Source organism: Urocitellus parryii, chromosome 13, assembly GCF_045843805.1.
Source record: "Urocitellus parryii isolate mUroPar1 chromosome 13, mUroPar1.hap1, whole genome shotgun sequence".
Taxonomy (NCBI): Eukaryota; Metazoa; Chordata; class Mammalia; order Rodentia; family Sciuridae; genus Urocitellus; species Urocitellus parryii.
In genome coordinates this window covers 192,206-214,640 of record NC_135543.1, presented here as the reverse complement: position 1 = coordinate 214,640, position 22,435 = coordinate 192,206, and the positions used below count along the sequence as shown (strand labels likewise).

Sequence of the window (22,435 nt, the reverse complement as noted above, 5' to 3'; positions counted from 1 at the left end):
CCGGCGCCCCGCCCCCCGTCCCGTCGCCCCGCCCCCGTCCCGGCGCCCCGCCCCCCGTCCCGGCGCCCCGCCCCCGTCCCGGCGCCCCGCCCCACGTCCCGTCGCCCCCGCCCCACGTCCCGTCGCCCCGCCCCACGTCCCGTCGCCCCCGCCCCACGTCCCGTCGCCCCACGTCCGCATCACGTCGCTGCGCTCCACCGTCCGCCGGCTGCGTCTTGTCGTCCAGCCTCTGTGTCGGCTCCGCGCCCGCTGTGCTGGCAGAGTCCTCCCGGACATGTGGGCTGCCGCCCGCGGCCTGTGCTGCCCCGGCGCGGGGGTGCTGTGGCGGCGGGGCTGCGGTGAGGCTGCACTCCACCGCACGCGGAGCCTGCACGGCTCTGCCGTCTCCTGTGGCAGCAAGAACTTGCTCAAGAAATTTGCTTCGAAAACCAGGTATGCGCGGTGCTGAGGCTGCGGGGCGAGGTCCACGGCGCGTGACGGGTTCGTGGGGGACGAACGTGTCCTTGTGCATGCGAGGCAAGCACCCTACCAACTGAGCTATATTCCTTCCCAGCCCTCAATTAGTTTTCTTCATGTTAAGATGAGTACAGTCAGACATTTTTAATCTTTTTTAGATGTTGATGGACCTTTATTTTATTCATTCACTTACGTGTGGTGCTAAGAATTGAACCCCATGCCTCACACATGCTAGGCACACTCTGCCACTGAGCACAATCCCAGCCCCCATGTAAGACATTTTTATCTTCACCCCACTTTAGTTTTTACTGTTTGGTGGGTATGTTTTTTGGTTCTGATTATTCTTCATTTTAGACAGGGTTTTATTTAATATGCCCCGTCTGACCTCAAACGTGTGATCCTCCTGTCTCAGCTTTTGGCATGGCTGGGATCACAGGCCTGCATCACTTGTTTTGTTTAGTAAACTACTTTAAAGATAGTTTTACGTTTACAGAAAAATGGCAAAGCACTGTTGGAGGAGCACTGTTAGACGAGTAGTAGTGTGCCCTCTATTGGGGTTTGTGTGGTGTTTCCTCATGGTTGTGTGTGGGCTGTGGAGTTTGGAGAGGAGCCTGCAGAGGCGATTTTGTCACATCAAGGGTGTGTGTGGTCCACACAGGTGCTGATCTCCTGGCTGGGTGTTTGTCAGGTGTCTACCCTGAGCAGTGACTCTTCCTCCACGTTCCATACTGTCCTTTTTGGGAAGAAGTCAGTATGTGAAGTCCCTGCTTAAGGAGGAGAGAATTGTGCTCAGAAACTACTTGGGATTCTGTGTGGGAGATGCATATCTTCTCCTCCATTTGTTAATTCACTCACATCAGTGTGGATTTGTGGATTATAATCCACTATGACTTGACTTTGCTCTCATTATTCCAACTGTGGCCGTTAGGAGCCCTCTCAGCGTCTCTGTACCATTGACACCCCATCATGTGTGCCTATTTAGCATATCCTTACTTTCCAATGCTACAAGGTGTGCCAGGTTCATCTTACCTATCCTGTTCTTGTGCCACAATCCTAGAATCAACCCTTTCTCTGAGGACTCCTGGTCCTGGTAAAGTGGCACCATGGGTTGGGTGCCTGGTGTACATGCTCCACTGGGGTGTCTGTGAAGTAAAAAGTATGTGCTTACAGCTCCCTTACGTAGATGCTTACCCATAAACATTTTTGTGTATAATCATCTGCTTCCAGCTCCAGCTCACCACCACATAGGTCATGTAGCCCCTGAGCCTCGCTCACCTGTAACTCCCTCTTTAAAAGTGAGCAGTGGGCTTTCCCTGGCCATTATGGTTGTCTAGCCTTAGCATATTGCATAGCAGTACCAGTACCGTCAACCTGGCCCTCCATGGGAACCACTTGGTCAACTGGGTGTGGTGTTTATGTACATCTTGAGAGATATTTTAAGGTCCTCTTTCTCTACCCTTAGGACTGTAGGCAAATTTGAAAGTCAAAATTATGAAGTTGAATTAAGACTGTTTTCTGCCTTGCCTCCACAACAATGCTGTTCATTAACTGCCTACATTTTGGGGCCCCATGCCATTGAGGTATGAACCCTCTTAAGGTAGGTTACGCAACTCTTGTAATTTGCTAGCACTATCCAATGTGGCTTTTGCTTTCTCTTTGCAGGAAGAAGTTCTGGTATGAAGGTCCTTCCCTGGGGTTTACTGGGTGAGTGTCAAGCAGCCCCCTCGTCGTCATGGTGGGTGAGATTTACAGTTGGCACAGCTCTTGCCTGACTGGCTGTCCAAATCTGTCCTGGAGGGTAGTATCTGTGTGTGGGGGACTGCTAGGATGGATTTAACCGTTTCAGATAAAAATTGACTATTGCTGACGTTTTCTAGAATGTCCTGTTATTTAATTATTTAATGTTCATCAAATTTTTAGTGTATGTGAACCACAAAAGTTCATGTGATAAATGGTTCAAACTAGAAAAAATACATTGTGTATATTAAAAATATATTGTGTTTACATTTTAACAGTGAGTTTTTATGGTATGCAAATTATACCTCAAAAAAATTTTTTTAAATAAAATTGGCAGCAGTTTTAATCTTGGGAACAACAGACATACTTTACCTTAGAGCTGAGGTAACCGAGGTGACTATTGTCTGTCTTACATTGATGGCACCCTTCCCCAACCCAAGTTGGTGATGGGTGACAGGTGTAACCTGCCCTTGGGCCGTGTTCTTCTTCTTAATGGAGACTTACAGGCCTTCCAAATTGGACTTGCTCCTGAAGAGAACCTCAAAGAGGACCAGGAAGGAAGACCATGTGCGCCTGCGGGCCCTGAACGGCCTCCTCTATAAAGCGCTGACAGACTTGTTGAGCACCCCTGAAGTGAGCCAGGAGGTCTACAACCTGAATGTGGAGCTTTCCAAGGTAGAGGGCAGGCCAGAGGAGAGAAGACGGAGTTCAGCTCTCCCAGCTGATCTCTGTACCCCCGTGGCCTTGGTTTGGGGCTGCAGAGTCGTGGGTAGTGCTAGAGACAAGGGGTTCCTATGCTGGGCACAGAGGCAGCCAGGCTGCCACCCAGGGTGGGACCCATGACCCCGCAGCACCTGCATGCTGTCTGACCCTGGAAGAAGGCCTGAGGAGGCTCTGAGGTGTGGTTAAGACACCTGCCTTTGCTTGGCATAAAGAACGGAGGGTCCTCTGATCCCTCCGAGGATGTGAGCCATGAGGAGAAGGGGCAGTTCTATGTTTCCAGTCTGCATCTTAGGAGAGGCTGTGAGGCCGGTGCAGGGCTCCAGCTGCGGACAGTCCTGGGGAAGGGGCGTTGGGTTCCTGCCTGCCAGGAGTACTCTGTAGCAGCAGTGCTGGCCTCTGTGGGGCACGGACACTGCTCTTGGGCAGGAGGCTAAAGGGAGCTGTGGTTTTCATCCCGGGAAGGTTGTCTGAGGAAGCCTGTAAACAGTGTGCCTGTGGTTGGTGTCTAGGTCTCGCTGACTCCAGACTTCTCAGCCTGCCGCGTCTACTGGAAGGTGAGCCTCTCGGCGGACCAGAACAAGCGCACAGAGGCCACCCTGCAGAGGAGTGCGGCGCACATGAGGTGATGCCCCTGTTTCTTGCTTTCTGCTGGCACCCAGGTCGCCAGGCTGTTGTACTTGTAGGTTTCACTCATGAAGGAGTTCTGCTTTGAAGGAAAATTCTGGGTTAACTTTCTTGAATTTAGAGTATAGTTCACATTTTTCCATAGGACGTGATGTAGTTGACTTTCAGCTCAGTTGTGTAGGGATCCTGGAGGTGTTTTCCTGGAGGTTAAAGTATGACTTTAAAAGTCTACCAAGAACCAGCAGATAACAGGTGTAGTATTTTTCAGGGAGGTGGTGAGGTTAAGATGGTTCTTGTGACACAGGGATGTTTCCACCTCTGTCCCTGGAGGCACCTTGTCAGCACTGTGGTGATGCTCACAGTGAGACATACCGCATGCCCTGAAACATTGCAAATGAATAAGCAGGACACGCTTCAAGTGCAGTCTATGACATCCCTGTGGTTGGGCCCCCTGTCCCAGCTGTTCGAGGTATGTGTGTGGCAGATATTGTTTCAAAGAAGAGTGAGGCAAGCCTGCTACTTGAGGGTAAATAGCTGGCCGTATCCACCACAGCAATAAGCCGTGCAACCTTTCAATTGAAAATCAAACTTAGAAAAATCAGCATCCACCACTGAGCTCATGGCTTCCAGGTGCTCCAGTTCGTTCTGAGAGAATGCATCAGTGTTCTGAAACTCTGGGTCACTTGCTATGCAGGTGACCAGTGTACCAGGCTACAGACTATGTAGGCAGATCTCTCTGTTGTCATGCCAGAGACTGCTGTGTGGTCAGCTGCAGAGGCCCTTGCTGGTTGGTGTCTTGGATTCTGTGCTGCTGCTGAGTTGGATGTGTGTGCCACACCTAGCTTGGCACATGTTTGTTATCTCATGACAGAGCCATGCAGAGACCATTTTTCTCCAGCATCTAGGACATGAGGGTGGAGCCATGCCAGGGATTGTCCACTGAGTGCAGGACAGGCTGCCAGGGCCAGACCCTGGTGCCCAGGGCCACAGAAGATTCTGTGTTCAGATTGGTGCTCATTGGCTCTCTGATGTGTTGGAGGAATTGGTTATAGTGCATTATGCACCCTTTTGTAATAGGCAGCTCAGTACAGAAACTTTTTCATCTGGGTTTTTTTCCTTTGAGATTGTCTTGCTACCCTGTCCAGGCTAGCCTCCAAGTCCTGGGCTCCCTGCCCTGCCCCATCTACCCTGTGTGCTGGTCTAATTTTCATATTTGGGATTCCCACATAGCTTGTGTTGAGCACCTACCCTCTCCACTAGGTGTCCAGGTGGAGCCCAGAGTCTCACATCTCTCCTCTCCTTAGACACCTGTTGATGTCCCAGCAGACCCTGAGGAATGTGCCGCCAATAGTGTTCATTCAAGACAGAAAAAACGCAGCTCTGGCAGAGGTGAGGCTTATGAATAATTGCCCTTTTATGATATAAACTTATATGAATAGGATTTTAAATTTGTTAATTTTTAAATACTCAATAGATAATGTTTTAAAAACTCTGCGAAGGAGTTTTTTAAGGAAGGCCTTTAACCCCGTTTGCAGTGGCAACCACAGTGTAACCCCTTTCCTGGTTCTAAGTCGTTGCTCATCAGTGGAACTCTGACCTGTGACCCAGAGTGCTGTTTCTCAGTGTATGAACTTAAGGTGGCCAGAGCTGCCCTGTGTGCTTGCCTCGCCTCTCACCACCTCCCCACCTAACCTGAGGTTGTAGAATTCACTTTCTGACCTAAGTATTTAACCACCATTTTCTTTGCTTTAGAGGAGTTTTGTTACAAAGATTGAAAGTATGTTATAACTTTTTAAAAGTCTACCAAGAATCAGCAGATAACAAGTTTAGTGTTTTTCCTGGATAACTGTCATCCACTGGACAACCAGAGAGGATTTAGCTTCACAGAAGGAAAGGATCTAGGTTGACATGTGTGTCTTTTGTTACTCATGACACAGATAACATAGGAACATTGTGCAGGTAGTGACCCTGACAGTGGAGGGACGTCCCCTCTTAGAAGCAGCAGCAGGGACAGTAGTCCTTGCCAGGCACTGGGGCAGAGAGCTCAACTGTGCGAGTGCTGAGGCCACCAGGGCAACTGGCCATGCAGCCCCAAGCTAAACTTCTCACCTGTAGCTCCTGTAGTCCCTGGGGAGGCAGGTTCCACAGGTTCCTCCCAACACATCTCTGGAGGAGGGAAGGCGCAGCTATGCCTGGAGTGGGCCACTGCCACTAGAGGATGGAAGTGCAGATCCCAGATGGGCCCCTGGAACAGCCAGGGCAGAGTCCAGCAAGGTGTGTGGGTGATGTCCTGTGTGGGTCGCAGTCTGCCTCCTGGTTGCTGCTGCTGTGTTCCTGCTCAGGTTCCTTGCCCTGCAGAGCTCCTGCCTCTGCAGCTTGACTGCAGCCTTCCTAGCACCTGCTGTCTTGCCTTGCCAGAGGCTTTTTCTCCCCTAAAGCACACAAATTATGTGGCCACAGGGAAGCATTTTATGAAACTACAGTAGAAACTAGTAAATATTAGTTCTTTAATTGTTGTTTAATGGGTTTCGAACGTTTGTAAGTTTCACATAAGCCTCAGTTCATTGTCAGAGAGAGGTGCCATGTGAGAATAGCACCAAGGCAGCTGCAAGCTCAGGCTGTCGCACAACCCCAGAGCAGAGAGATCTACAAAAGGGCAGATGAAGTCCACCCAGGAGGCCCATGGTTGGCCTTATGCCTGAGGACAGCAGGTGTTTCTGCCCCTTTCCCAGTGTGGATGGGAAGTGTGGCCTGTGACTGCTTATGAGGATGGGAGGTGTGGGCCAAGGCTGCCTGTGTGCACTTTAGGCTTGGCCCACAGCTCCAGTGCTTCCTGTGGGGGAGGGGGAGACGGTAAAGGGGTGGGGATGGGGGAGGGGGAGGGTGGGTCGTGACCTACCACTGTGGTGCTCCTTTTCAGATTGATGGTTTACTGGCAGTGGCCGAGTTTGGACCTCCAGACGAAGGAGCCCACCCCATAGGAGATGATCCCAGGTGATGTGTGGGGATGTGTTTCCATTCCCTGGGGCAGATCACCAGGCACAGGATGAGTGTTTTGTAGTGGCTGTGTGGTCTGTGTCCCGCTAGCCCATGTTGCCCCTTGGTACTTGGCCCTGGGGCCCAGGCATCCACAGGCAGTGGTCTGCAGGCACATGGTGAGGCCCTGTGGGTCTGTGAGGCTTCGTCCACTGGGAGATGGCCGCATTGTCTTGGCTTCCTTGTTGGCTCAGTGCACTTTTAAACATTTTTTAAATATTATGTGCATTTTTTTAACTTTTATTTGATTTATTTATTTAAATTGGGGGTTTTTTAGTTATCAATGGACCTTTATTTTATTTATTTATATGTGGTGCTGAAAATTGAACCCAATGCCTCACACATGCTGGACAAGTGCTCTACCACTGAGTTACAATACCAGCCCTCCTTATTTATTTATTTTTATGTGGTGCTGAGGATCCAACCTGTGCCTCACATGTGCCAGGCAGGTGCTCTGCCGCAGAGCTACGACCTCAGCCCTGGCTTAGTGCACTTTAACTGGGTGCATGCAGTATGCCAGGCCTTGTCATAGCTCTCAGATGCTACCCTGCCGCGCTGTGGGTGGGGAGGCTGGGGGAGGCCGAGGATGCAGTGGTCATTACTGATGAGCCTATCATCCTTAGAGGAAGGATGCAGGAAAGTGGATTTGCATGGCTGGTGGGGGTGCAGGTACACCTCTGAGGAACAACACAGTCTGGTCACAAGCCTGGGAACAGGGGTGTTTGTGGAGGGGCTGGCCTAGATAGGAGCAGCATCTGCATTTTTGGTGCTTCAGGGACTGCAGGGCCCAGCAGTAAGTCTGGGTTGAACCAGCCTGCAGGAGCTAGTGGCATGGCTCCATGTCACCACAGCCTGCACATCCTGACCATCAGGGAGCCAGGCTGCATGGGGAAGAGGCAGGCCAGAGAGCCTCCAGGGTTCAGTGTTGACGGGTGAGAGGGTGATGTGACTGCAGTCAGGTTTTGACGTTTGGTGTGTCACTGACCTGAGTTGCTGCACCTGTAGGCCCACCTGTGATTCTGTTCAACTGCCTGCTGTTCCTGCCATGCTTAATGTACTCATGATGGTACCAAGTGGCAGCAGGACTATGCTGGCCACTGGTTCTGAAATCCAGAAATCTCTGCCACATCCTTGTCCAGGAGGTGCATATGTGGGCAGGTGTAGGACATGCCCCCGGTGGCATTTTATACTGATAACTGTGGTCATGGTGTGGTTTATGCTTGGTATGAAGGTTCCTCTTCTCCTTCAGGGACCCTGATGCCCTATCACCACATGATGCCCCAGGACCTGCTTCATGCTCAAGTCTGTGTGGGATCGATCATGAGGCACTCAGCAAACAAATAATGGAGTACAAACGGAGGAAGGAGAGAGGACTCCTGAGCCTGGCGTTGCGGGGGCAAGAGCAGGGGGCTGAGCCCACACAGCTGGTGAGGAGGAGGAGGAGGAAGACCCTGTCCTGCCAGGACAAGGACAGCTCCCCCAGGAGTTTCCTGCTGGGTGAGGATGAGGATGAGGACAAGGACTACACTCTAGGGTGTGAATGTCAGACCCATGAAGCAGAGCAGGAGTGGGGGGCAGACCCTGGGGACGAAGTGGCAGAGCAGGGCCCCTGTGGCAGAACAGGGCAGGGGCAAGGTTAGGCTTTAGGCTGCCTCACCACGCCTGTGGGAGAGGAGCCAGTGCCTGAGAGGCACATGTTCTGCTCTTCAGACAGTCCATGGAGCTGAAGCTTTGGGTGGTGGTGTCCATTTCCTGCTGTTTGGCTTGTGATAACTTTTCCATGTATCTGAACACAGTGTCCTACACAAAAGTCATTTGTTTTCTCCAATACCGTGTGATAAAAAAAATACATGATTATCTTACCAATGAGTCCTGTACAAACGTGAAGACAAAGAGATTATATCTCAAGCACTGGTGCAGGTACAGCCAACCACAGAGCTGGATGTAGCAGTGCAAAGGCTAGGCTCAGAGCCTGCAGGTCCACCTCTGCAGACCTGCCCAGCAAGCGCTGGTGCCCAGTGCCGCATCCTCTGGCTGTGCTCTCTTCCTGGCTGTGCTTTAAGCTATCGTTTCCACCTGCTGGTTAAAGCCTTGAGCAGGAAGCATGTGTAGGTGAGTTTGGAGGGCTCTTGGTGACTCCTGCCGTACCTGAATTCCAGCCAGCCCTGAGGTGCTGACGCTTTCCATCTCAGCACCTCTGTCTACCTGGTGCTCTTTCTTTCTTTCTTTGTTCTTTTTTTTTTTTTTTTTTTTTTAATATTTGTTGTTTAGTTGTAGTTGGACACAATACCTTTATTTTGTTTATTTATTTTTATGTGGTGCTGAGGATCAAACCCAGGGCCTCGCAAGTGCTAGGTGAGCGCTCTACTGCCGAGCCACAGCCCCCGCCACCAGCTGATGCTCTTTCTAAAACCTGTCTGAGTGTCCAGCAGGCCTGGTCTTTGCCTTCCAGGGAACCTGTGACTCTGGACAAGTTTCCAGACAGCTTATCTGTTGGGCTTAATTTCTTTCATCAGATGTAATGTGAAGACTTGTTTTACTCTTTGTCAAAAGAGAAAACACATGTGCTCCACCTTGTAAATTATGTTTTGGTTCATTTTGAACAGCAAAATCACCAGCAGAAGATGCAAAAATGTGCTGAACGCGGTGCTTAGAAAATATTGTTGAAAATACGCTTTTTTGCAATATGAGCTAAAATGAGAATACAGAGTTACCTTGCTGAGCCTTAGCTACAAACAACTGGCCCAAGTTGTTTGTATGTGTGTTTCCTCCCCTGAATGAAGGAATGCATCACAGTGACAACCTGCAGCTCCCCACAGTAACTAGTAACAGTCATCAGTTACTAGTCATAACCAGTAGCAGCCAGCAGCTACCATTAGGAAATGCCTGTGACACTGGAAGATAGGAATTGAACCTGGTGTTCTCTGGTCTCAGCCCCTGAGGATTGTCTCCTGCCCCAGTGATGCTCTTACCCTGTGCCCTTGCCCTCTCCCTGCTCTGAAACCTGTCCCTGCATCCTTAAGCTGACAGGACTCTGTTTGAGGGTATAGCCCCTTATCTTGTGGACAGCCCCTCAACTTGGTCTGCCTGATACTTCTCAGGTCAGAGTCAGGCTGCACTTCTGTCTTTGGTGGGAACAGCTTCTCTGCCATGGGATGCCGGCTCCTGACAGCATCATATTAGTGGCCCATGAAGGTGATGTCCGCCAGCCTCCCCAGTGTAAAGTCACTTCCCCCCAGTCCTGATAAATTCCCACATTAATTTTACTCAGTTGTCTAATCAACATGCACTTAGGCTTCCTGTTTACTCAGTAGTTATACTCTCTGTACTCTACCAGGCTACTGTGTTCTGGAGCTGAGCCTGTTTCTGTGTTAGTGTGTTCTGAGGCTGTGCTCTGTGATGTGGGAATGTGTTCAGAATCTTGCAGTTTCCAGTTTAGCTATTGCCTCAGTTTCCTCTGATTGCGCTGAATGTCTGAGAGCAACAGAAACTGGCTGTTCTGGAGGCGGAGTCCAGATGCAGGTGCCCCACAGCTGTGCTTCTTCCCAGACCCCTCTGCCTCTTCAGTGCTTATGGCTCCAGGCACTGCTGGACTGTGCTGTGTCCTCGGGTGCAGTTTTATGTCTCCTTTAAAGACTCGTGTGGTGCTGAGATTGTGGCTCAGTGGTAGAGCACTTGCCTAGCATGTGTGAGGCACTGGGTTTGATCCTCAGCACCACATACAAATAAATAAAGATCCATGGACAACTTAAAACAAACAAACAAAAAGCACGTATGGCAGGCTTTAGGACCCCCTCTAAATCCAGGATGATCTCATTTTGTTTTATTTTTTATTTTTATTTTTTTTTTGCATTTTTGTTGTATTCTTTTTTTAAATTTTTATTTATTTTTTTATTGGTTGTTCAAAACATTACAAAGCTCTTGACATATCATATTTCATACATTTGATTCAAGTGGGTTATGAACTCCCATTTTTACCCCGTATACAGATTGCAGAATCACATCGGTTACACATCCACGTTTTTACATATTGCCATACTAGTGACTGTTGTATTCTGCTATCTTTCCTATCCTCTACTATCCCCCCTCCCCTCCCCTCCCATCTTCTCTCTCTACCCCATCTACTGTAATTCATTTCTCTCTCTTGATTTTTTTCCCTTTCCCCTCACATCCTCTTATATGTAATTTTGTATAATAAGGGTCTCCTTCCATTTCCATGCAGTTTCCCTTCTCTCTCCCTTCCCTCCCACCTCTCATCCCTGTTTAATGTTAATCTTTTTCTCATGCTCCTCCTCCCTGCTCTGTTTTTAGTTGCTCTCCTTATATCAAATAAGACATTTGGCATTTGTTTTTTAGGGATTGGCTAGCTTCACTTAGCATAATCTGCTCTATTGCTATCCATTTCCCTGCAAATTCCATGATTTTGCAGGACGATCTCATTTTGAAGTCTTTAAATACACCCATGAGGATCATATTTCCAAATGAAGTCAGTTCGAACACTGTATGGCTATACATGGAGGTGAACCACCGTACCAGGCATGAAATGTTATCTCATTGTTTCTTTAACGTCTTTCTTTCTTGTCCTTTCCACTATACATGTGGTGAATTAATGGTGTAAATAATTTTGCTGGCACGGTAGCCACACCTGTAACCCCAGGACTAGGGAGACTAAGGCAGGAGGATCACAAGTTCTAAGACAGCCTGAGCAACTTAGTGAGACCCTGTCTTAAAATAAAAAGGCCTGAGAGTGTAGCTCAGAAGTACAGTACCCAGTTCAATCACCAGTACCTCCACCAATTTGCTGTTTCCTTCATCTCTGATCAAATCTATTGTTTAGCACTTTTAGTAAATTTTTCATTTCAATTGTTGATCATTTGGCTGCAGTTTTTTTTAATATTTATTTTTTAGGTGTAGATGGACACAACAAAATACCTTTATTTTTATGTGGTGTTGAGGATCGAACCCGGGCCCTGCCTGTGCTAGGCGAGTGCAAACCACTGAGCCACAATCCCAGCCCAAGGCTGCAGTTTTTTTATTATTATTATTTATTTATTTACTTTTAGTTCTCGGCGGACACAACATCTTTGTTGGTATGCGGTGCTGAGGATCGAACCCGGGCCGCACGCATGCCAGGCGAGCGCGCTACCGCTTGAGCCACATCCCCAGCCCGAGGCTGCAGTTTTTTTAAAAAATATTTTTTATTTGTTGATGGATCTTTTATTTTATTTATTTGTTTATATGGAGTGCTGAGGATGAAACCCAGGGCCTCATGCATGCAAGGCAAGCACTCTACCAACTGAACTGTATCCCTAGCCCCCAACAGAGCTTTTTATCTAAAGGGTATATGTTATTCCTCATACTGCATAATAAAATGTAGGAAAACAAAATAACGTGCAAGACTTCATTTTTAAAAGACGGGCAATCTTTAGTATGTATTAATAGTGCGTGTTTCAACTAAATCACACAAAAGAATTTACAAGATGCACAGTTTGGCACTTTTTTTTTTAATAAAATTTTTAATGGCGGCAGTGTTAGGTTCACAGCAGAATTGAGAGGAAGATAGAGATCTCCCGTAGATCCCCTGTCGTTCCCCACTATTTTATGTCCTGCATCACAATCCATGAGCCCAAATTGACAAGTTAGTATCCCCAAAGTCCATAGTACATTAGATTTCACTGTGTTTTCTAGAATATTAAAACTGTAGTTTTAGAACTACACATACCAAGAAATGGATCACTTAGCTAATAATTATTAGAAAATTTGTGTCATGCCCCTATATTCCCAGTGATTCTGAGAGGCTGAGGCAGGAGAGTTGTTGCAAATTCAGGGCAGCCAGGGCAATTTAGCAAGATACTGTCTCAAAAATAAAAGAGGCTGGGGATGTAGCTCAGTTTTAGAGCATCTCTGGGTTCAATTCCCCCATACCAAAAAAAAAAGAAAGAACAATTTAGATTCAGAGAAAGTTAATCCCACTTAATTTACAGATGCATTGTGTCTTGGTACAATTATGATAAGTCTTCGGAGATTCATAAATCTCTGGTAAGAAAGGCCCAGAGCAGGGGAGTGGGGCGTAGGGAGAATGAAGGAACTTTGGGCAAAGGGGAGGGAGAGAAGGGGAGGGGGAATGAGGGTGGGAAAGATGGTGGAATGAAATGAACATCATTACCCTAGGTACATGTATGACTGCACATGTGGTGCAACTCTACATCGTGTACAACCAGAGAAATGAAAAGTTGTGTTGCATTTGTGTTCAGTGAATTGAAATGCATGCTGCTATCATGTAAAACTGATTAGAACCAAAAAAAAAGCCCAGAACAGCCAGATGATGCACACTAATCAGGGGCTCAAGAGGCTGAGCAGGAGGATTGGGAGTTCAAAGCCAGCCTCAGCAACTTAGAGAGGCCCTAGATAACTAAGCGAGACCCTGTCTCTAAATAAAATACAAAAAAGGGTTGGAAATGTGGCTTAGTGGGTAAGTGTCCCTGGATTCACTCCCCAGTGCCAAAAAGGGGGTCCAGAAATCCGAGGAAGACTGAAGAGTGTCCCTAGCAATCTGCTTTGATTTTTTTTTTCTGGCTTTCCGGGTTCAGAACCATCAGATTTGAATTGGGCATTTGGGAAAAGACACCTGTTCTGAATCGGATCTGGAGTGCCTTCCAAAGACAAGTGTTGACGGCTTGGTCCCCAACACAGCAGTGTCGGTCCCCAACACAGCAGTGTCCAGAGGATGTGATTGTAACATGGGGGCTCTAAATTCATAAAGTGGATTAATCCATTTCATGGATTATAATTGGAATGGGGGCTAGGGTTGTGACTCAGAGGTAGAGCGCTCGCCTAGCATGAGTGAGGCACTGGGTTCAATCCTCAGCACCACCTACAGATGAAATAAAGGTATTGTATCCACCTACAACTAAAAAAGTATACATATTTTTGAAAAAATAATTGGAATGGACTGTGGAAGGAGATGGAACCTGTAGGCAGGTGGGGACAGTAGTGGAAGAAGCAGGTTGCTGGAGTGTGCTCTTGGAAAGGATCTCTCCTCCCGTCTCCCCCTTCCCAGCTGCCGGTTTCCGAAGCAGCTTTCCTCCTCCACTGCCCTTTAGGGTCGTGTTCTGCCTCACCCCAGGCCTAGAGCAGTCTACAGTGGATTCTTTTCCTTCTTCAAGTTGTATATATCTGGTATTTGGGCATAATGAGGAAAGGCTGAGAAACACAAGGCCTCTTCCTTTTGCTGTTCCCTCCCAATACAACACTGGTTTCCTGCTGGTCATTGTTCTCCAGAACACTGGAGAAGAGTCATGCAAAATGTGCAGGTCCCAAGAGACCAAAGGCTGGAAACCTGGAGCTCTGAGGGTCAGAGAAGGGCGTCCCAGCTCCAAGGGTGCTGTGCATGGCAGGGGGAGACTTGCCTCCTCTGCCTTTTTGTAATTGGGTGGACCCAGCACGGCTTTCCTCTCAGCCAACCTCTGGAGACACCTCACAGACACACCCAGAAGTAAGCTCTACCAGCCTCCAGGTATTCCCCAGCCTAGTCAAAGCCAGGCCTTCAAAGAACCAAAGTCATCCCAGTTCCCAAAGTCAAAAACCTGCCAGCCATCCAAAGACCGTCAGACCTGACAGTTTTGAGCACATGTCTATGGGACTTCAGGTGCCATCCTGTTCCCCGACACTCAGGAAAGAGAACACCATCTGCCATATTGCTTTATTTTAAACAAGAAACTAATGTGTTTCCACAACCTTAGTTCCGTTCAGCTTTATGAGCTGTGGAAGTTTTTATACTTAGAGCCAGCCTCGAGGACGGTGTAGTTGGTGGTGCAGGTCCCGATGTAACTCAGAATGAGGGGCAGGACATTTTGGTATGGTCCCCTGGCTGCCCACTGTCTGCCAGATCTGAAGAGACTTATTCCTGCCCTGGCCATTCATTGCTGAGAGGAAGTATCTTAGTGGCTTTTGAGATCTCAGGAGATGCCCACCTGGGTCCTCGCCTGAGCATCAAGCTCCAGCTCCAGATGCCTATGGGAGCCAGGCTGGCGCCTGCCGAGGTCCAACCCTAGCAGGGGGAGTGAGGGTCCGGGGGATCCTGAAGGAGGAGTGGCATCGGTGAAAGAAGAAGAGGAGTCAAGATGACAGGTTGCAAGTTACGAGCAACCTCCAGAAGACATCTCTCTGCCCCTGGGACCTTTATTTTTATACCTTTTTTACAGGTGTTTTTTTTAGGTAGTTAATGGATAGCTTCAAAGCCCGAAACTTTTTTTTTTTAAAGAGAGAGGGAGAGAGAGAGAATTTTAATATTTTTTTTTTAGTTCTCGGCAGACACAACATCTTTGTTGGTATGTGGTGCTGAGGATCGAACCTGGGCCGCACGCATGCCAGGCAAGCGTGCTACCGCTTGAGCCATATCCCCAGCCCCCCGAAACTTTTTTTATTTACATAATTGTCAAGAATTACGATCTTTTTTGACGTACATTGATTACCTAAGATATTGAGTACGTTGTTCAAAATATTTTTCTGTAACTTTAGTCAATCATAATTAAGCTTTTACGTTTTCTCCTCAATCACTAGGTGCTAGGCGACACAACTAGACTACATGACTCTTGACCTATTATTCACTTCTAACTTAAAAGCATACCTATAATTATTTCATTAACCTTTAATTTTAAAGCATACTTATGATTATTGGTAAGTTTTCTTACTTCTGAACTAAAATCCTAGTAAAACACACTTAAAGTAGTGAAAGTCTATTAAAAAGCCTACTACTCTGAAGTGCCTCTAAAATATGTTAATTTTACATTTTTCTATTTTTTTTTTAAATTTTATTCAGCTATCATTTTTTTTAAAGAGAGAGTGAGAGAGAGGGGGACAGAGAGATAATTTTAACATTTATTTTTTCTTAGTTCTCGGCAGACACAACATCTTTGTTGGTATGTGGTGCTGAGGATCGAACCCGGGCCGCACGCATGCCAGGCGAGCGCGCTACCGCTTGAGCCACATCCCCAGCCCGAGGCTGCAGCTTTTATTCTTCAAAATTTGTGAAACAAGACTCCAGAAGGAAACTGGAGAAGTGGGGGAATCTGGTCTCATCTCCAGACTCGGGTTTCCATAGGATTCCTCCCTACTGGACATTACTGGCCTATGAACACAGCATGAGGCCTCTGATGAAGTAAAGCCCGTGGATGTGCTTATTAGCCTCCCCTAAAGGGTAATCATAGTTAACTTGACTTCTTCAATTCAACACCTCAGACATTAGGTAAACACCTGTTGCAGATAGAGAAAAGAGGTAAGGAGAGCAGATGTGCACATGGCCCTCCTGCCACTGACTGGTTCAGCTCCTTGGGCTCTTGGTGTCCAGTGCACAGATGTGATTCATTCAAGTCTTGCTTTGTCTGAGAGACTTGTTAGTAAAGTGTTCTTGTTACTGAAAGCTCTGTCCTTGTCCCCTAGGCCAATTCAATAATGAAGACATGGTTTTGAGAAAAAGGAAAAAGAAGGTTTGTCACAGAGAGGAGCTGTCTCTGGACAAGGGTCCCAGGAGTTCCCAGAGAAGAGGGGAACTCGACTCGGGACCAGCCGGTTCTTGGCATGGTGATGTAGGAGAGTTTCAGTATGAGCCACAAAAAGGCACAGGCAGCTTTAGTTAGAAAGGCAGACACACGTTCCAGGATGGATGAACGCAGGCTGTCTTCAGAGTGAGAGCCACCTTGGGCTGAGAGTCCTGTATTTACAGAACGGCTGGAGGCGGATCCAGGTAGAGCTGCATGATTTCATGCCCGTTTTCCTGGGCTTGCATATTTCCTTCATTTTACAAGGACATTTTACAAGGCATGTTTATAACTGTGTTTCTGCCTCTTAATGGCTTGAGGAGGGTTCCCTTAAGATTCCATATTTATCTCTCCTAAATTGCTGTCTCAGTGGATCTTTTAGCAGGTTTGGGTGAAACTGTGGAGTCAGCTCTCCTCCCAGGACCTTATATGCCTCCCCTATCTTGTATCTTTATCCTAAAAAGCACATCTGACTGGGCATGGTGGCACACACCTGTAATCCCAATGGCTCAGAAGACTGAGACAGGAGGATCCTGAGTTCAAAGCCAGCCTTAGCAACGGCGAGGCACTTAGCAACCAAGTGAGACCCTGTCTTTATTAAATTCCAAAATAGGACTGGGGATATGGCTCGTGGTTGAGTGCCCCTGAGTTCAATCCCCAGTACTAAAAACAAAACAAAAGCAAACAAACAAACAAACCCCCACATCTGACCAGACCACTGGCACAGCCCCTGGGAACTGTGCATGGCTTACTCCCAGCCCCTCCCGTGCACGACACTGCCCAGACTGAGCTGCTCACTTGCAGCCCTGTTCTGGCTCTGTCCAGGGAGCTCTGGTCACTTGCTTCCCTCTTTTCTCTCCTGCTTGCTGAGAGTTCTCTCCCACTGTGCACAGTTCTGCAGAGATCCCTGGAGTGGCTCCTGGCACATCCACAAATAAGCTTTTCTGCACAACTCTGGGAACCTGTAGCCACTCCCTGCAGCCTGGGGCTCAGGGAGGACTTACAGCAGCACAGGGAACACGAGGCCATGGAGGCTGGCGGGAGGTGCCCCTTAACTCCCCAGAGAAGCAGCATGGACATTTCCCCCAGCTGGTGGCTGGAACAGGGTGCCCTTTAAGGATGCCATCAAGGTAACATGCTCACCAGATCCCACAGTTGTGGGACACTGGGATGGAGGTGGGGCTGGGAGGCCAGCAAGAAGATGTGAATTTCAATTCTACAACCACCTGCTATGGACAGGCTGAATTGTATAATAAATAAAATCTTTTTGCCATTCTAAGATGGGGAAAGATCACCATTACTTCTGCTGTCTAAAGTCTTGAAATGCCTTTGCCTTGCTATCCTGATCATGGCTTTGCCAGTCCAGTCAGGCACTCTCTGAGCAGGACTGGAAACTCACTGATGTACAGGAACACACCTGGCTGAAGCCTGGGGACACACAGAGGAAGCAAGAGACCAAGGACTGCTGTCGCTCCAGGTGGGCCTGGTGAGCCATGTTCCAGGGCCCCGTGGCCCCACTTTGGGGGCAGTGAGGGCAAGGAAGAGGACCACTATGGCCAGCAGGGCTCTCAGACCCACTCTTAGGCCAGAGCCCAGGTATGACCAGATTTGGCACCCTCACCTGTGAATCTGCATTAGAGCCCCCCTGGGAAGCTGTGTGTGCAGGGCCCAGCAGGTCTGTGTGAAGGACTGGGCCTCAGCCTAACCCCAGGGGCCACAGTCTTGGGTGGCAGCCTCGGTGACAGCAGGGGAAAATTCCTGGAGAAGGTTGTGTCTTGGCCAAGTGAAAAGGTTGTGTTTAGAAAACAGGCTCATGGACATTTCCCAAGGTCCTCCTGTGTGCGGTCAGTGCAGAATTGAGTGTGGCATGCTCACCCGGGACACCTTGCCTTTGCACATCCAGAGTGTCCCCACCCTCTGCTGACTTCACAGTGTTTTTTATGGATGTGTAACTTCAGTCCTCAACTGGTGGAGAAAAAGTTGGCTACCTGTGCCCTGAAGTCTCCTCCTTCCTTTCTGACCTATGGTAGACAGTCCCCCTGCTGAGAATAGGCCTTGAAACCTGTAGTGCAGAGTCCTCCCTCCTTCAGTGTTTGTTTCACAGGCTTTGGAGCTTCAGAGTCTAGTGCTTGCATGTTTTCCCTTATCACGTCTGCTGAATGAGTGTCAACGTGCTGTCGTTTTTCTCTCCTAATACTTTCCACTTAGATCTAACGTATAATGTTACTGTAACCATGCTGGCTCTTTTGGCTGCTATTTGATGGATTATCTTTTTCTATCATTTCACTTTCAACCTATTTGTGTTTTGGGTCTAAAGTGAGTAGCATATAGCTTGATCAAATTTTTAAAATCATCCAATCAGTCTTTATCCTTTGATTGATGAATTTGTTACATTCATATTTAATGTGATTACTGGTAAATAAGAACTTCTGCCATTTTGCTTTTGTTTTCTATATTTCCTTTGTTTTTGTTCCTTAATTTCCCCAATATTGCCTCCTTTTGGATTTGACAGGTTTTGGTTTCCTTTTCATATCCCTTTCTGTATATTTTATTTTCCTAATGGTTACTATGGGGACTAGAGTTAAATCCTAAATTTATATCAACCAAGTTTGAATTGATACAAACTTGGCTTCAACAGCATTCATTAAATCTGTTCCTTTATATTGTTGCAACTAATTTAATCTTTATAAGTGTGTCCCCAATTTTCACAGATTTATAATTACTGTTTTCTGCATCTACTTCTTAAATCACACACATCACTTATAACCCAACAGCATAACAAAGTAACACTAGCTTTTTAACCTTTACTGGAGATCTTTATTTCTTCGTATTGCTCTGATATATTACACAGGTTCCTCTCATTTTACCCTGGATTCTCTTTAGCATTTCTTGTAGCCAAGTTCTCCTGGTGATGAATTCCTTTAGCCTTTGTTTATCTGGCAATGTTATAACTTCTCTTTTATTCTTACATGACAGGGTTTTTTTTTTTTTTTCCCTTGCAATAATTTAAACATACCATTCTATTGCCTCTGACCTTCATGGTTTCTGACAAAGAAAAGGCTCTTTTTTTTTTTTTTTTTTTTTTTTTTTTTTTTTAGAGAATTTTTTTTTTTTAATATTTATTTTTTTTTAGTTCTCGGCGGACACAACATCTTTGTTGGTATGTGGTGCTGAGGATCGAACCCGGGCCGCACGCATGCCAGGCGAGCGCGCTACCGCTGAGCCACATCTCCAGCCCAAGAAAAGGCTCTTAATCTTGTTGAGGATTGCGCATATGTTGCAAGTTGCTTCTCTCTCTCACTGTTTTCAGCCTTCACTTTGGCTTTTTTGCATGTGTATGTAGTGCTGGGGTTAACCCAGAGCCACGTTCATGCTAGGTGAGAGCTCCACCACCAAGTTACATTCTCAGTTACATTCAAGACAGGGTCTCCCACAGTTGTTCAGGCTGGCCTTGACTTGTGATCTTCCTGCCTCAGGCTCCCAAGCAGCTGTGATTACAGATGTGTGCCAACATGTCCAGCTTATTATTGGCTTTTGAAAGTTGGCTATAATGTATCTCATTGTGGGTTCTGAGTTTATCCTGATCAGAGTTTTTTTGAGTTTCTTTTATGTGTAGATTCATGGGTGGTTTTTTTTTTTTTTTTTTTTTTTTGCATTTGTGAAGTTTTGGGTCATTATTTCTTCAAATACTTTCTCCTGCCTTTCTTTCTTCTTCTTCATAGTGTACACTGATGGTGTCATGTAAGTTCCTTAGACTCTGTTTATTTTTTTGTATATTTTTTTAGGTGTAGTTGGACCCAATACCTTTATTTTATTTATTTTTATGTGGTGCTAAGGATTGAACTCACCACCTCGCACGCGCTAGACACTCTACTGCTGAGCCACAACCCCAGCCCTATCTGTTTATTTTTATTTAGTTTTTTTTTTTTTTTAATTTCTGCTCTTCAGACTGGGTAATTTCAATTGTGATGTAGTCAAATGTGTGGATCATTTTGTTTGTCTGCTCTAATCTGATGTTGGGCCTCTTAGTAAATATTTCATTTAGCTGTTGTAGGTTTCAGCTCCAGAGTGCTTTTTAAAATCTCGTTCCGTTTAAAGTCTCTGTCTCTGTATCAATAGTCTTTTCAATTCATTAATAATTCTCTTTTTTAAAAAAATATTTATTTATTTATTTTAATATTTATTTATTTTTTAGTTTTTGGCAGACACAACATCTTTGTTTGTATGTGGTACTGAGGATCGAACCCAGGCCGCACATATGCCAGGCGAGCACGCTACCACTTGAGCCACATCCCCAGGCCCCATTAATAATTCTCTTAGTTGCCATGGTTTCCTTCTGCACATTTAATACAAGTATTTTACAGTCTTGGTCTAATAAGTCCAATGTCTTGGTTTTTCTCAGAAATGTTTATTGTTAATTTAATATTTTCTTCCCTAAATGGACAATAATTTTCTGTTTCTTTATGTACTTTGTTAATTCTTATTAAGAAGTGGAAAATTTGGATGTTGTAATGTGGTAGCTCTGAGAATAATATGTACCCTTTCCCAGGGATTGGTGGAGTTGCTGGTCGAGAGGTATAGTTGATGGAGTTTCTTGTTGGTGGTCACATATCCAAGGATGGATCACATGGCAAGTTATAAAACAGTCTTCGGTGAGTGTTAAAAAATTGAAATCATATAAAATATTTCTTCCGATCACAATAGAATGAAACTAGAAGTGAATAAAACAAGAAAACAGGAAATTCATAAACAAATGGAAGTTAAACAACACACTTTTAAAGAAAACAGTGGTTCCAGAAGAAATCACTAAGCAACCTTGAATATATTTTGGAATAACTGAAGACAAAACTACAGCATGCCAAAACTTATGGGACATAGTGAAGGTAGTACTTGGAAGGAAACTTATATGGGTAAGTGCTATATTAAAAAAAGAAGGAAGCTGTCATGAACAACTTAAATTTACATCTTATAAACCAGAAAGAAAAGAGCAAACTAATCCCCAGGCCAAAAGAAGCAAGGAGGTAATAAAGATCAAGAAAAAATAAATGGAATTGAGGGTAGGAAAACAATAGAATCCACAAAAACAAAGTTGAGTTTTTTGAAAAGATCAACACAATTGACAAGTCTTTACCTAGACCAACTAAGAAAAAAGAAAAGGAGGTGCACAAACTGAAATCAGAACTCAAAGAAGGGACACTACTACTGACCTGACAGAAGTCAAAAACATTTGAGGAGACTGTTATGAACAGTTGTATTCCAACACATTAGATGATTTAGAAATTCACAACTCTGGGAAACCACACATTATCAATACTGATTTGAGAGAAAATCTCAATAGAATCCACAGCAAGTAGAGATTGAATCACTTATCAAAAACTTCCCCCAGAAGAAAAGCCCAGAACCAGATGGCTTCTCTGATGAAGTCTATAAAACAGTTTGAGAAGACACAGCATCAATCTCACCAAACTGTTCCAACAACACCAGCGGAGGGAGCCCTTGCTAAGCATTCTATGAGGCCAGCACCACCTGAGAGGAACAGCGTCACCACAGAGAAAGCCACAGACCCACACCACCCACCAAGTGGAGTGTCAGCTTCCTGGGGTTGCAGTAAGGGAGCACTACAAACCGGGCACCTGGAGACAGCCTCAAGAGTTCTGGAGCCAGAATGCCAAGGTCAAAGTCCTTGCAGGGTTTTGGCTCTGCAGAGAATCTGTCTGTCTTTCTAGCCTCTAATAGCTCCTTGGCTTGCTCTACTTCACTCCTTCATCTTCACACCATGATCTTCTTGTGTATCTGTCTTCAAGGGACACCAGTTGTATTGGTATAGAGCTTCCCCAACTCCATTATTAAGCAAAGTATAGAAATAAACAGCATTTGAATTGGAAATGAAGAAGCAAACTATCTCTGTTTTCAGTTGATTCTACATACAGAAAATCACAGAGAATTCACACAAATCTGTTAGAGCTAATAAACAAATTTAGCAAATTGACAGTGCATGATTAATGTATAAAGAAATAAACAATTTTTTTTGAGTACCGGGGGTGGAGCCCAAGTTGTTGTACAAAAGAGTTACACCCTCAGTACTTTCTATTCTGAGATACCATCACACTAAGTTGAAAAGTGCCCACTTGATGCTCCTGAATGGAAGGGACTACACGTGTATGCCACCTCTTCTGGACACAATTCTATTTCTAATAATATTATATTTTGGAAGCTGCCTTGAGCAACAGAGGTGTGAGACTGGTTCCCACTGCGCATGGAAACAGATGGATTTCATCTCCACTCGGCAGGGGAATGAAGGTTGGGGAGTGGGTGTCACC

General features: G+C 46.2%; 1 protein-coding gene across 7 annotated transcripts; it reads left to right on the top strand.

Annotated features, from left to right (window-relative positions):
• Nucleotides 1–153: 153 nt before the first annotated feature.
• Rbfa (ribosome binding factor A) lies at nt 154–22,009 on the top strand. Of its 7 annotated transcripts, none has more exons than XM_077792247.1 (8): nt 154–432; nt 2,119–2,160; nt 2,700–2,868; nt 3,426–3,538; nt 4,845–4,929; nt 6,461–6,534; nt 7,826–8,003; nt 20,665–22,009. In XM_077792247.1, the coding sequence occupies exons 1-8, from the start codon at nt 275–277 to the stop codon at nt 20,698–20,700; spliced, it is 855 nt and encodes a 284-aa protein (XP_077648373.1). In that variant the 5' UTR covers nt 154–274; the 3' UTR covers nt 20,701–22,009. The 7 variants fall into 7 exon arrangements, with proteins under 7 accessions (XP_077648373.1, XP_026236901.2, XP_077648374.1 ...); XM_026381116.2 differs by having other exon boundaries at nt 7,826–8,073; nt 20,665–22,007; XM_077792248.1 differs by lacking the exon at nt 20,665–22,009 and adding an exon at nt 16,018–17,302.
• Nucleotides 22,010–22,435: the final 426 nt, after the last annotated feature.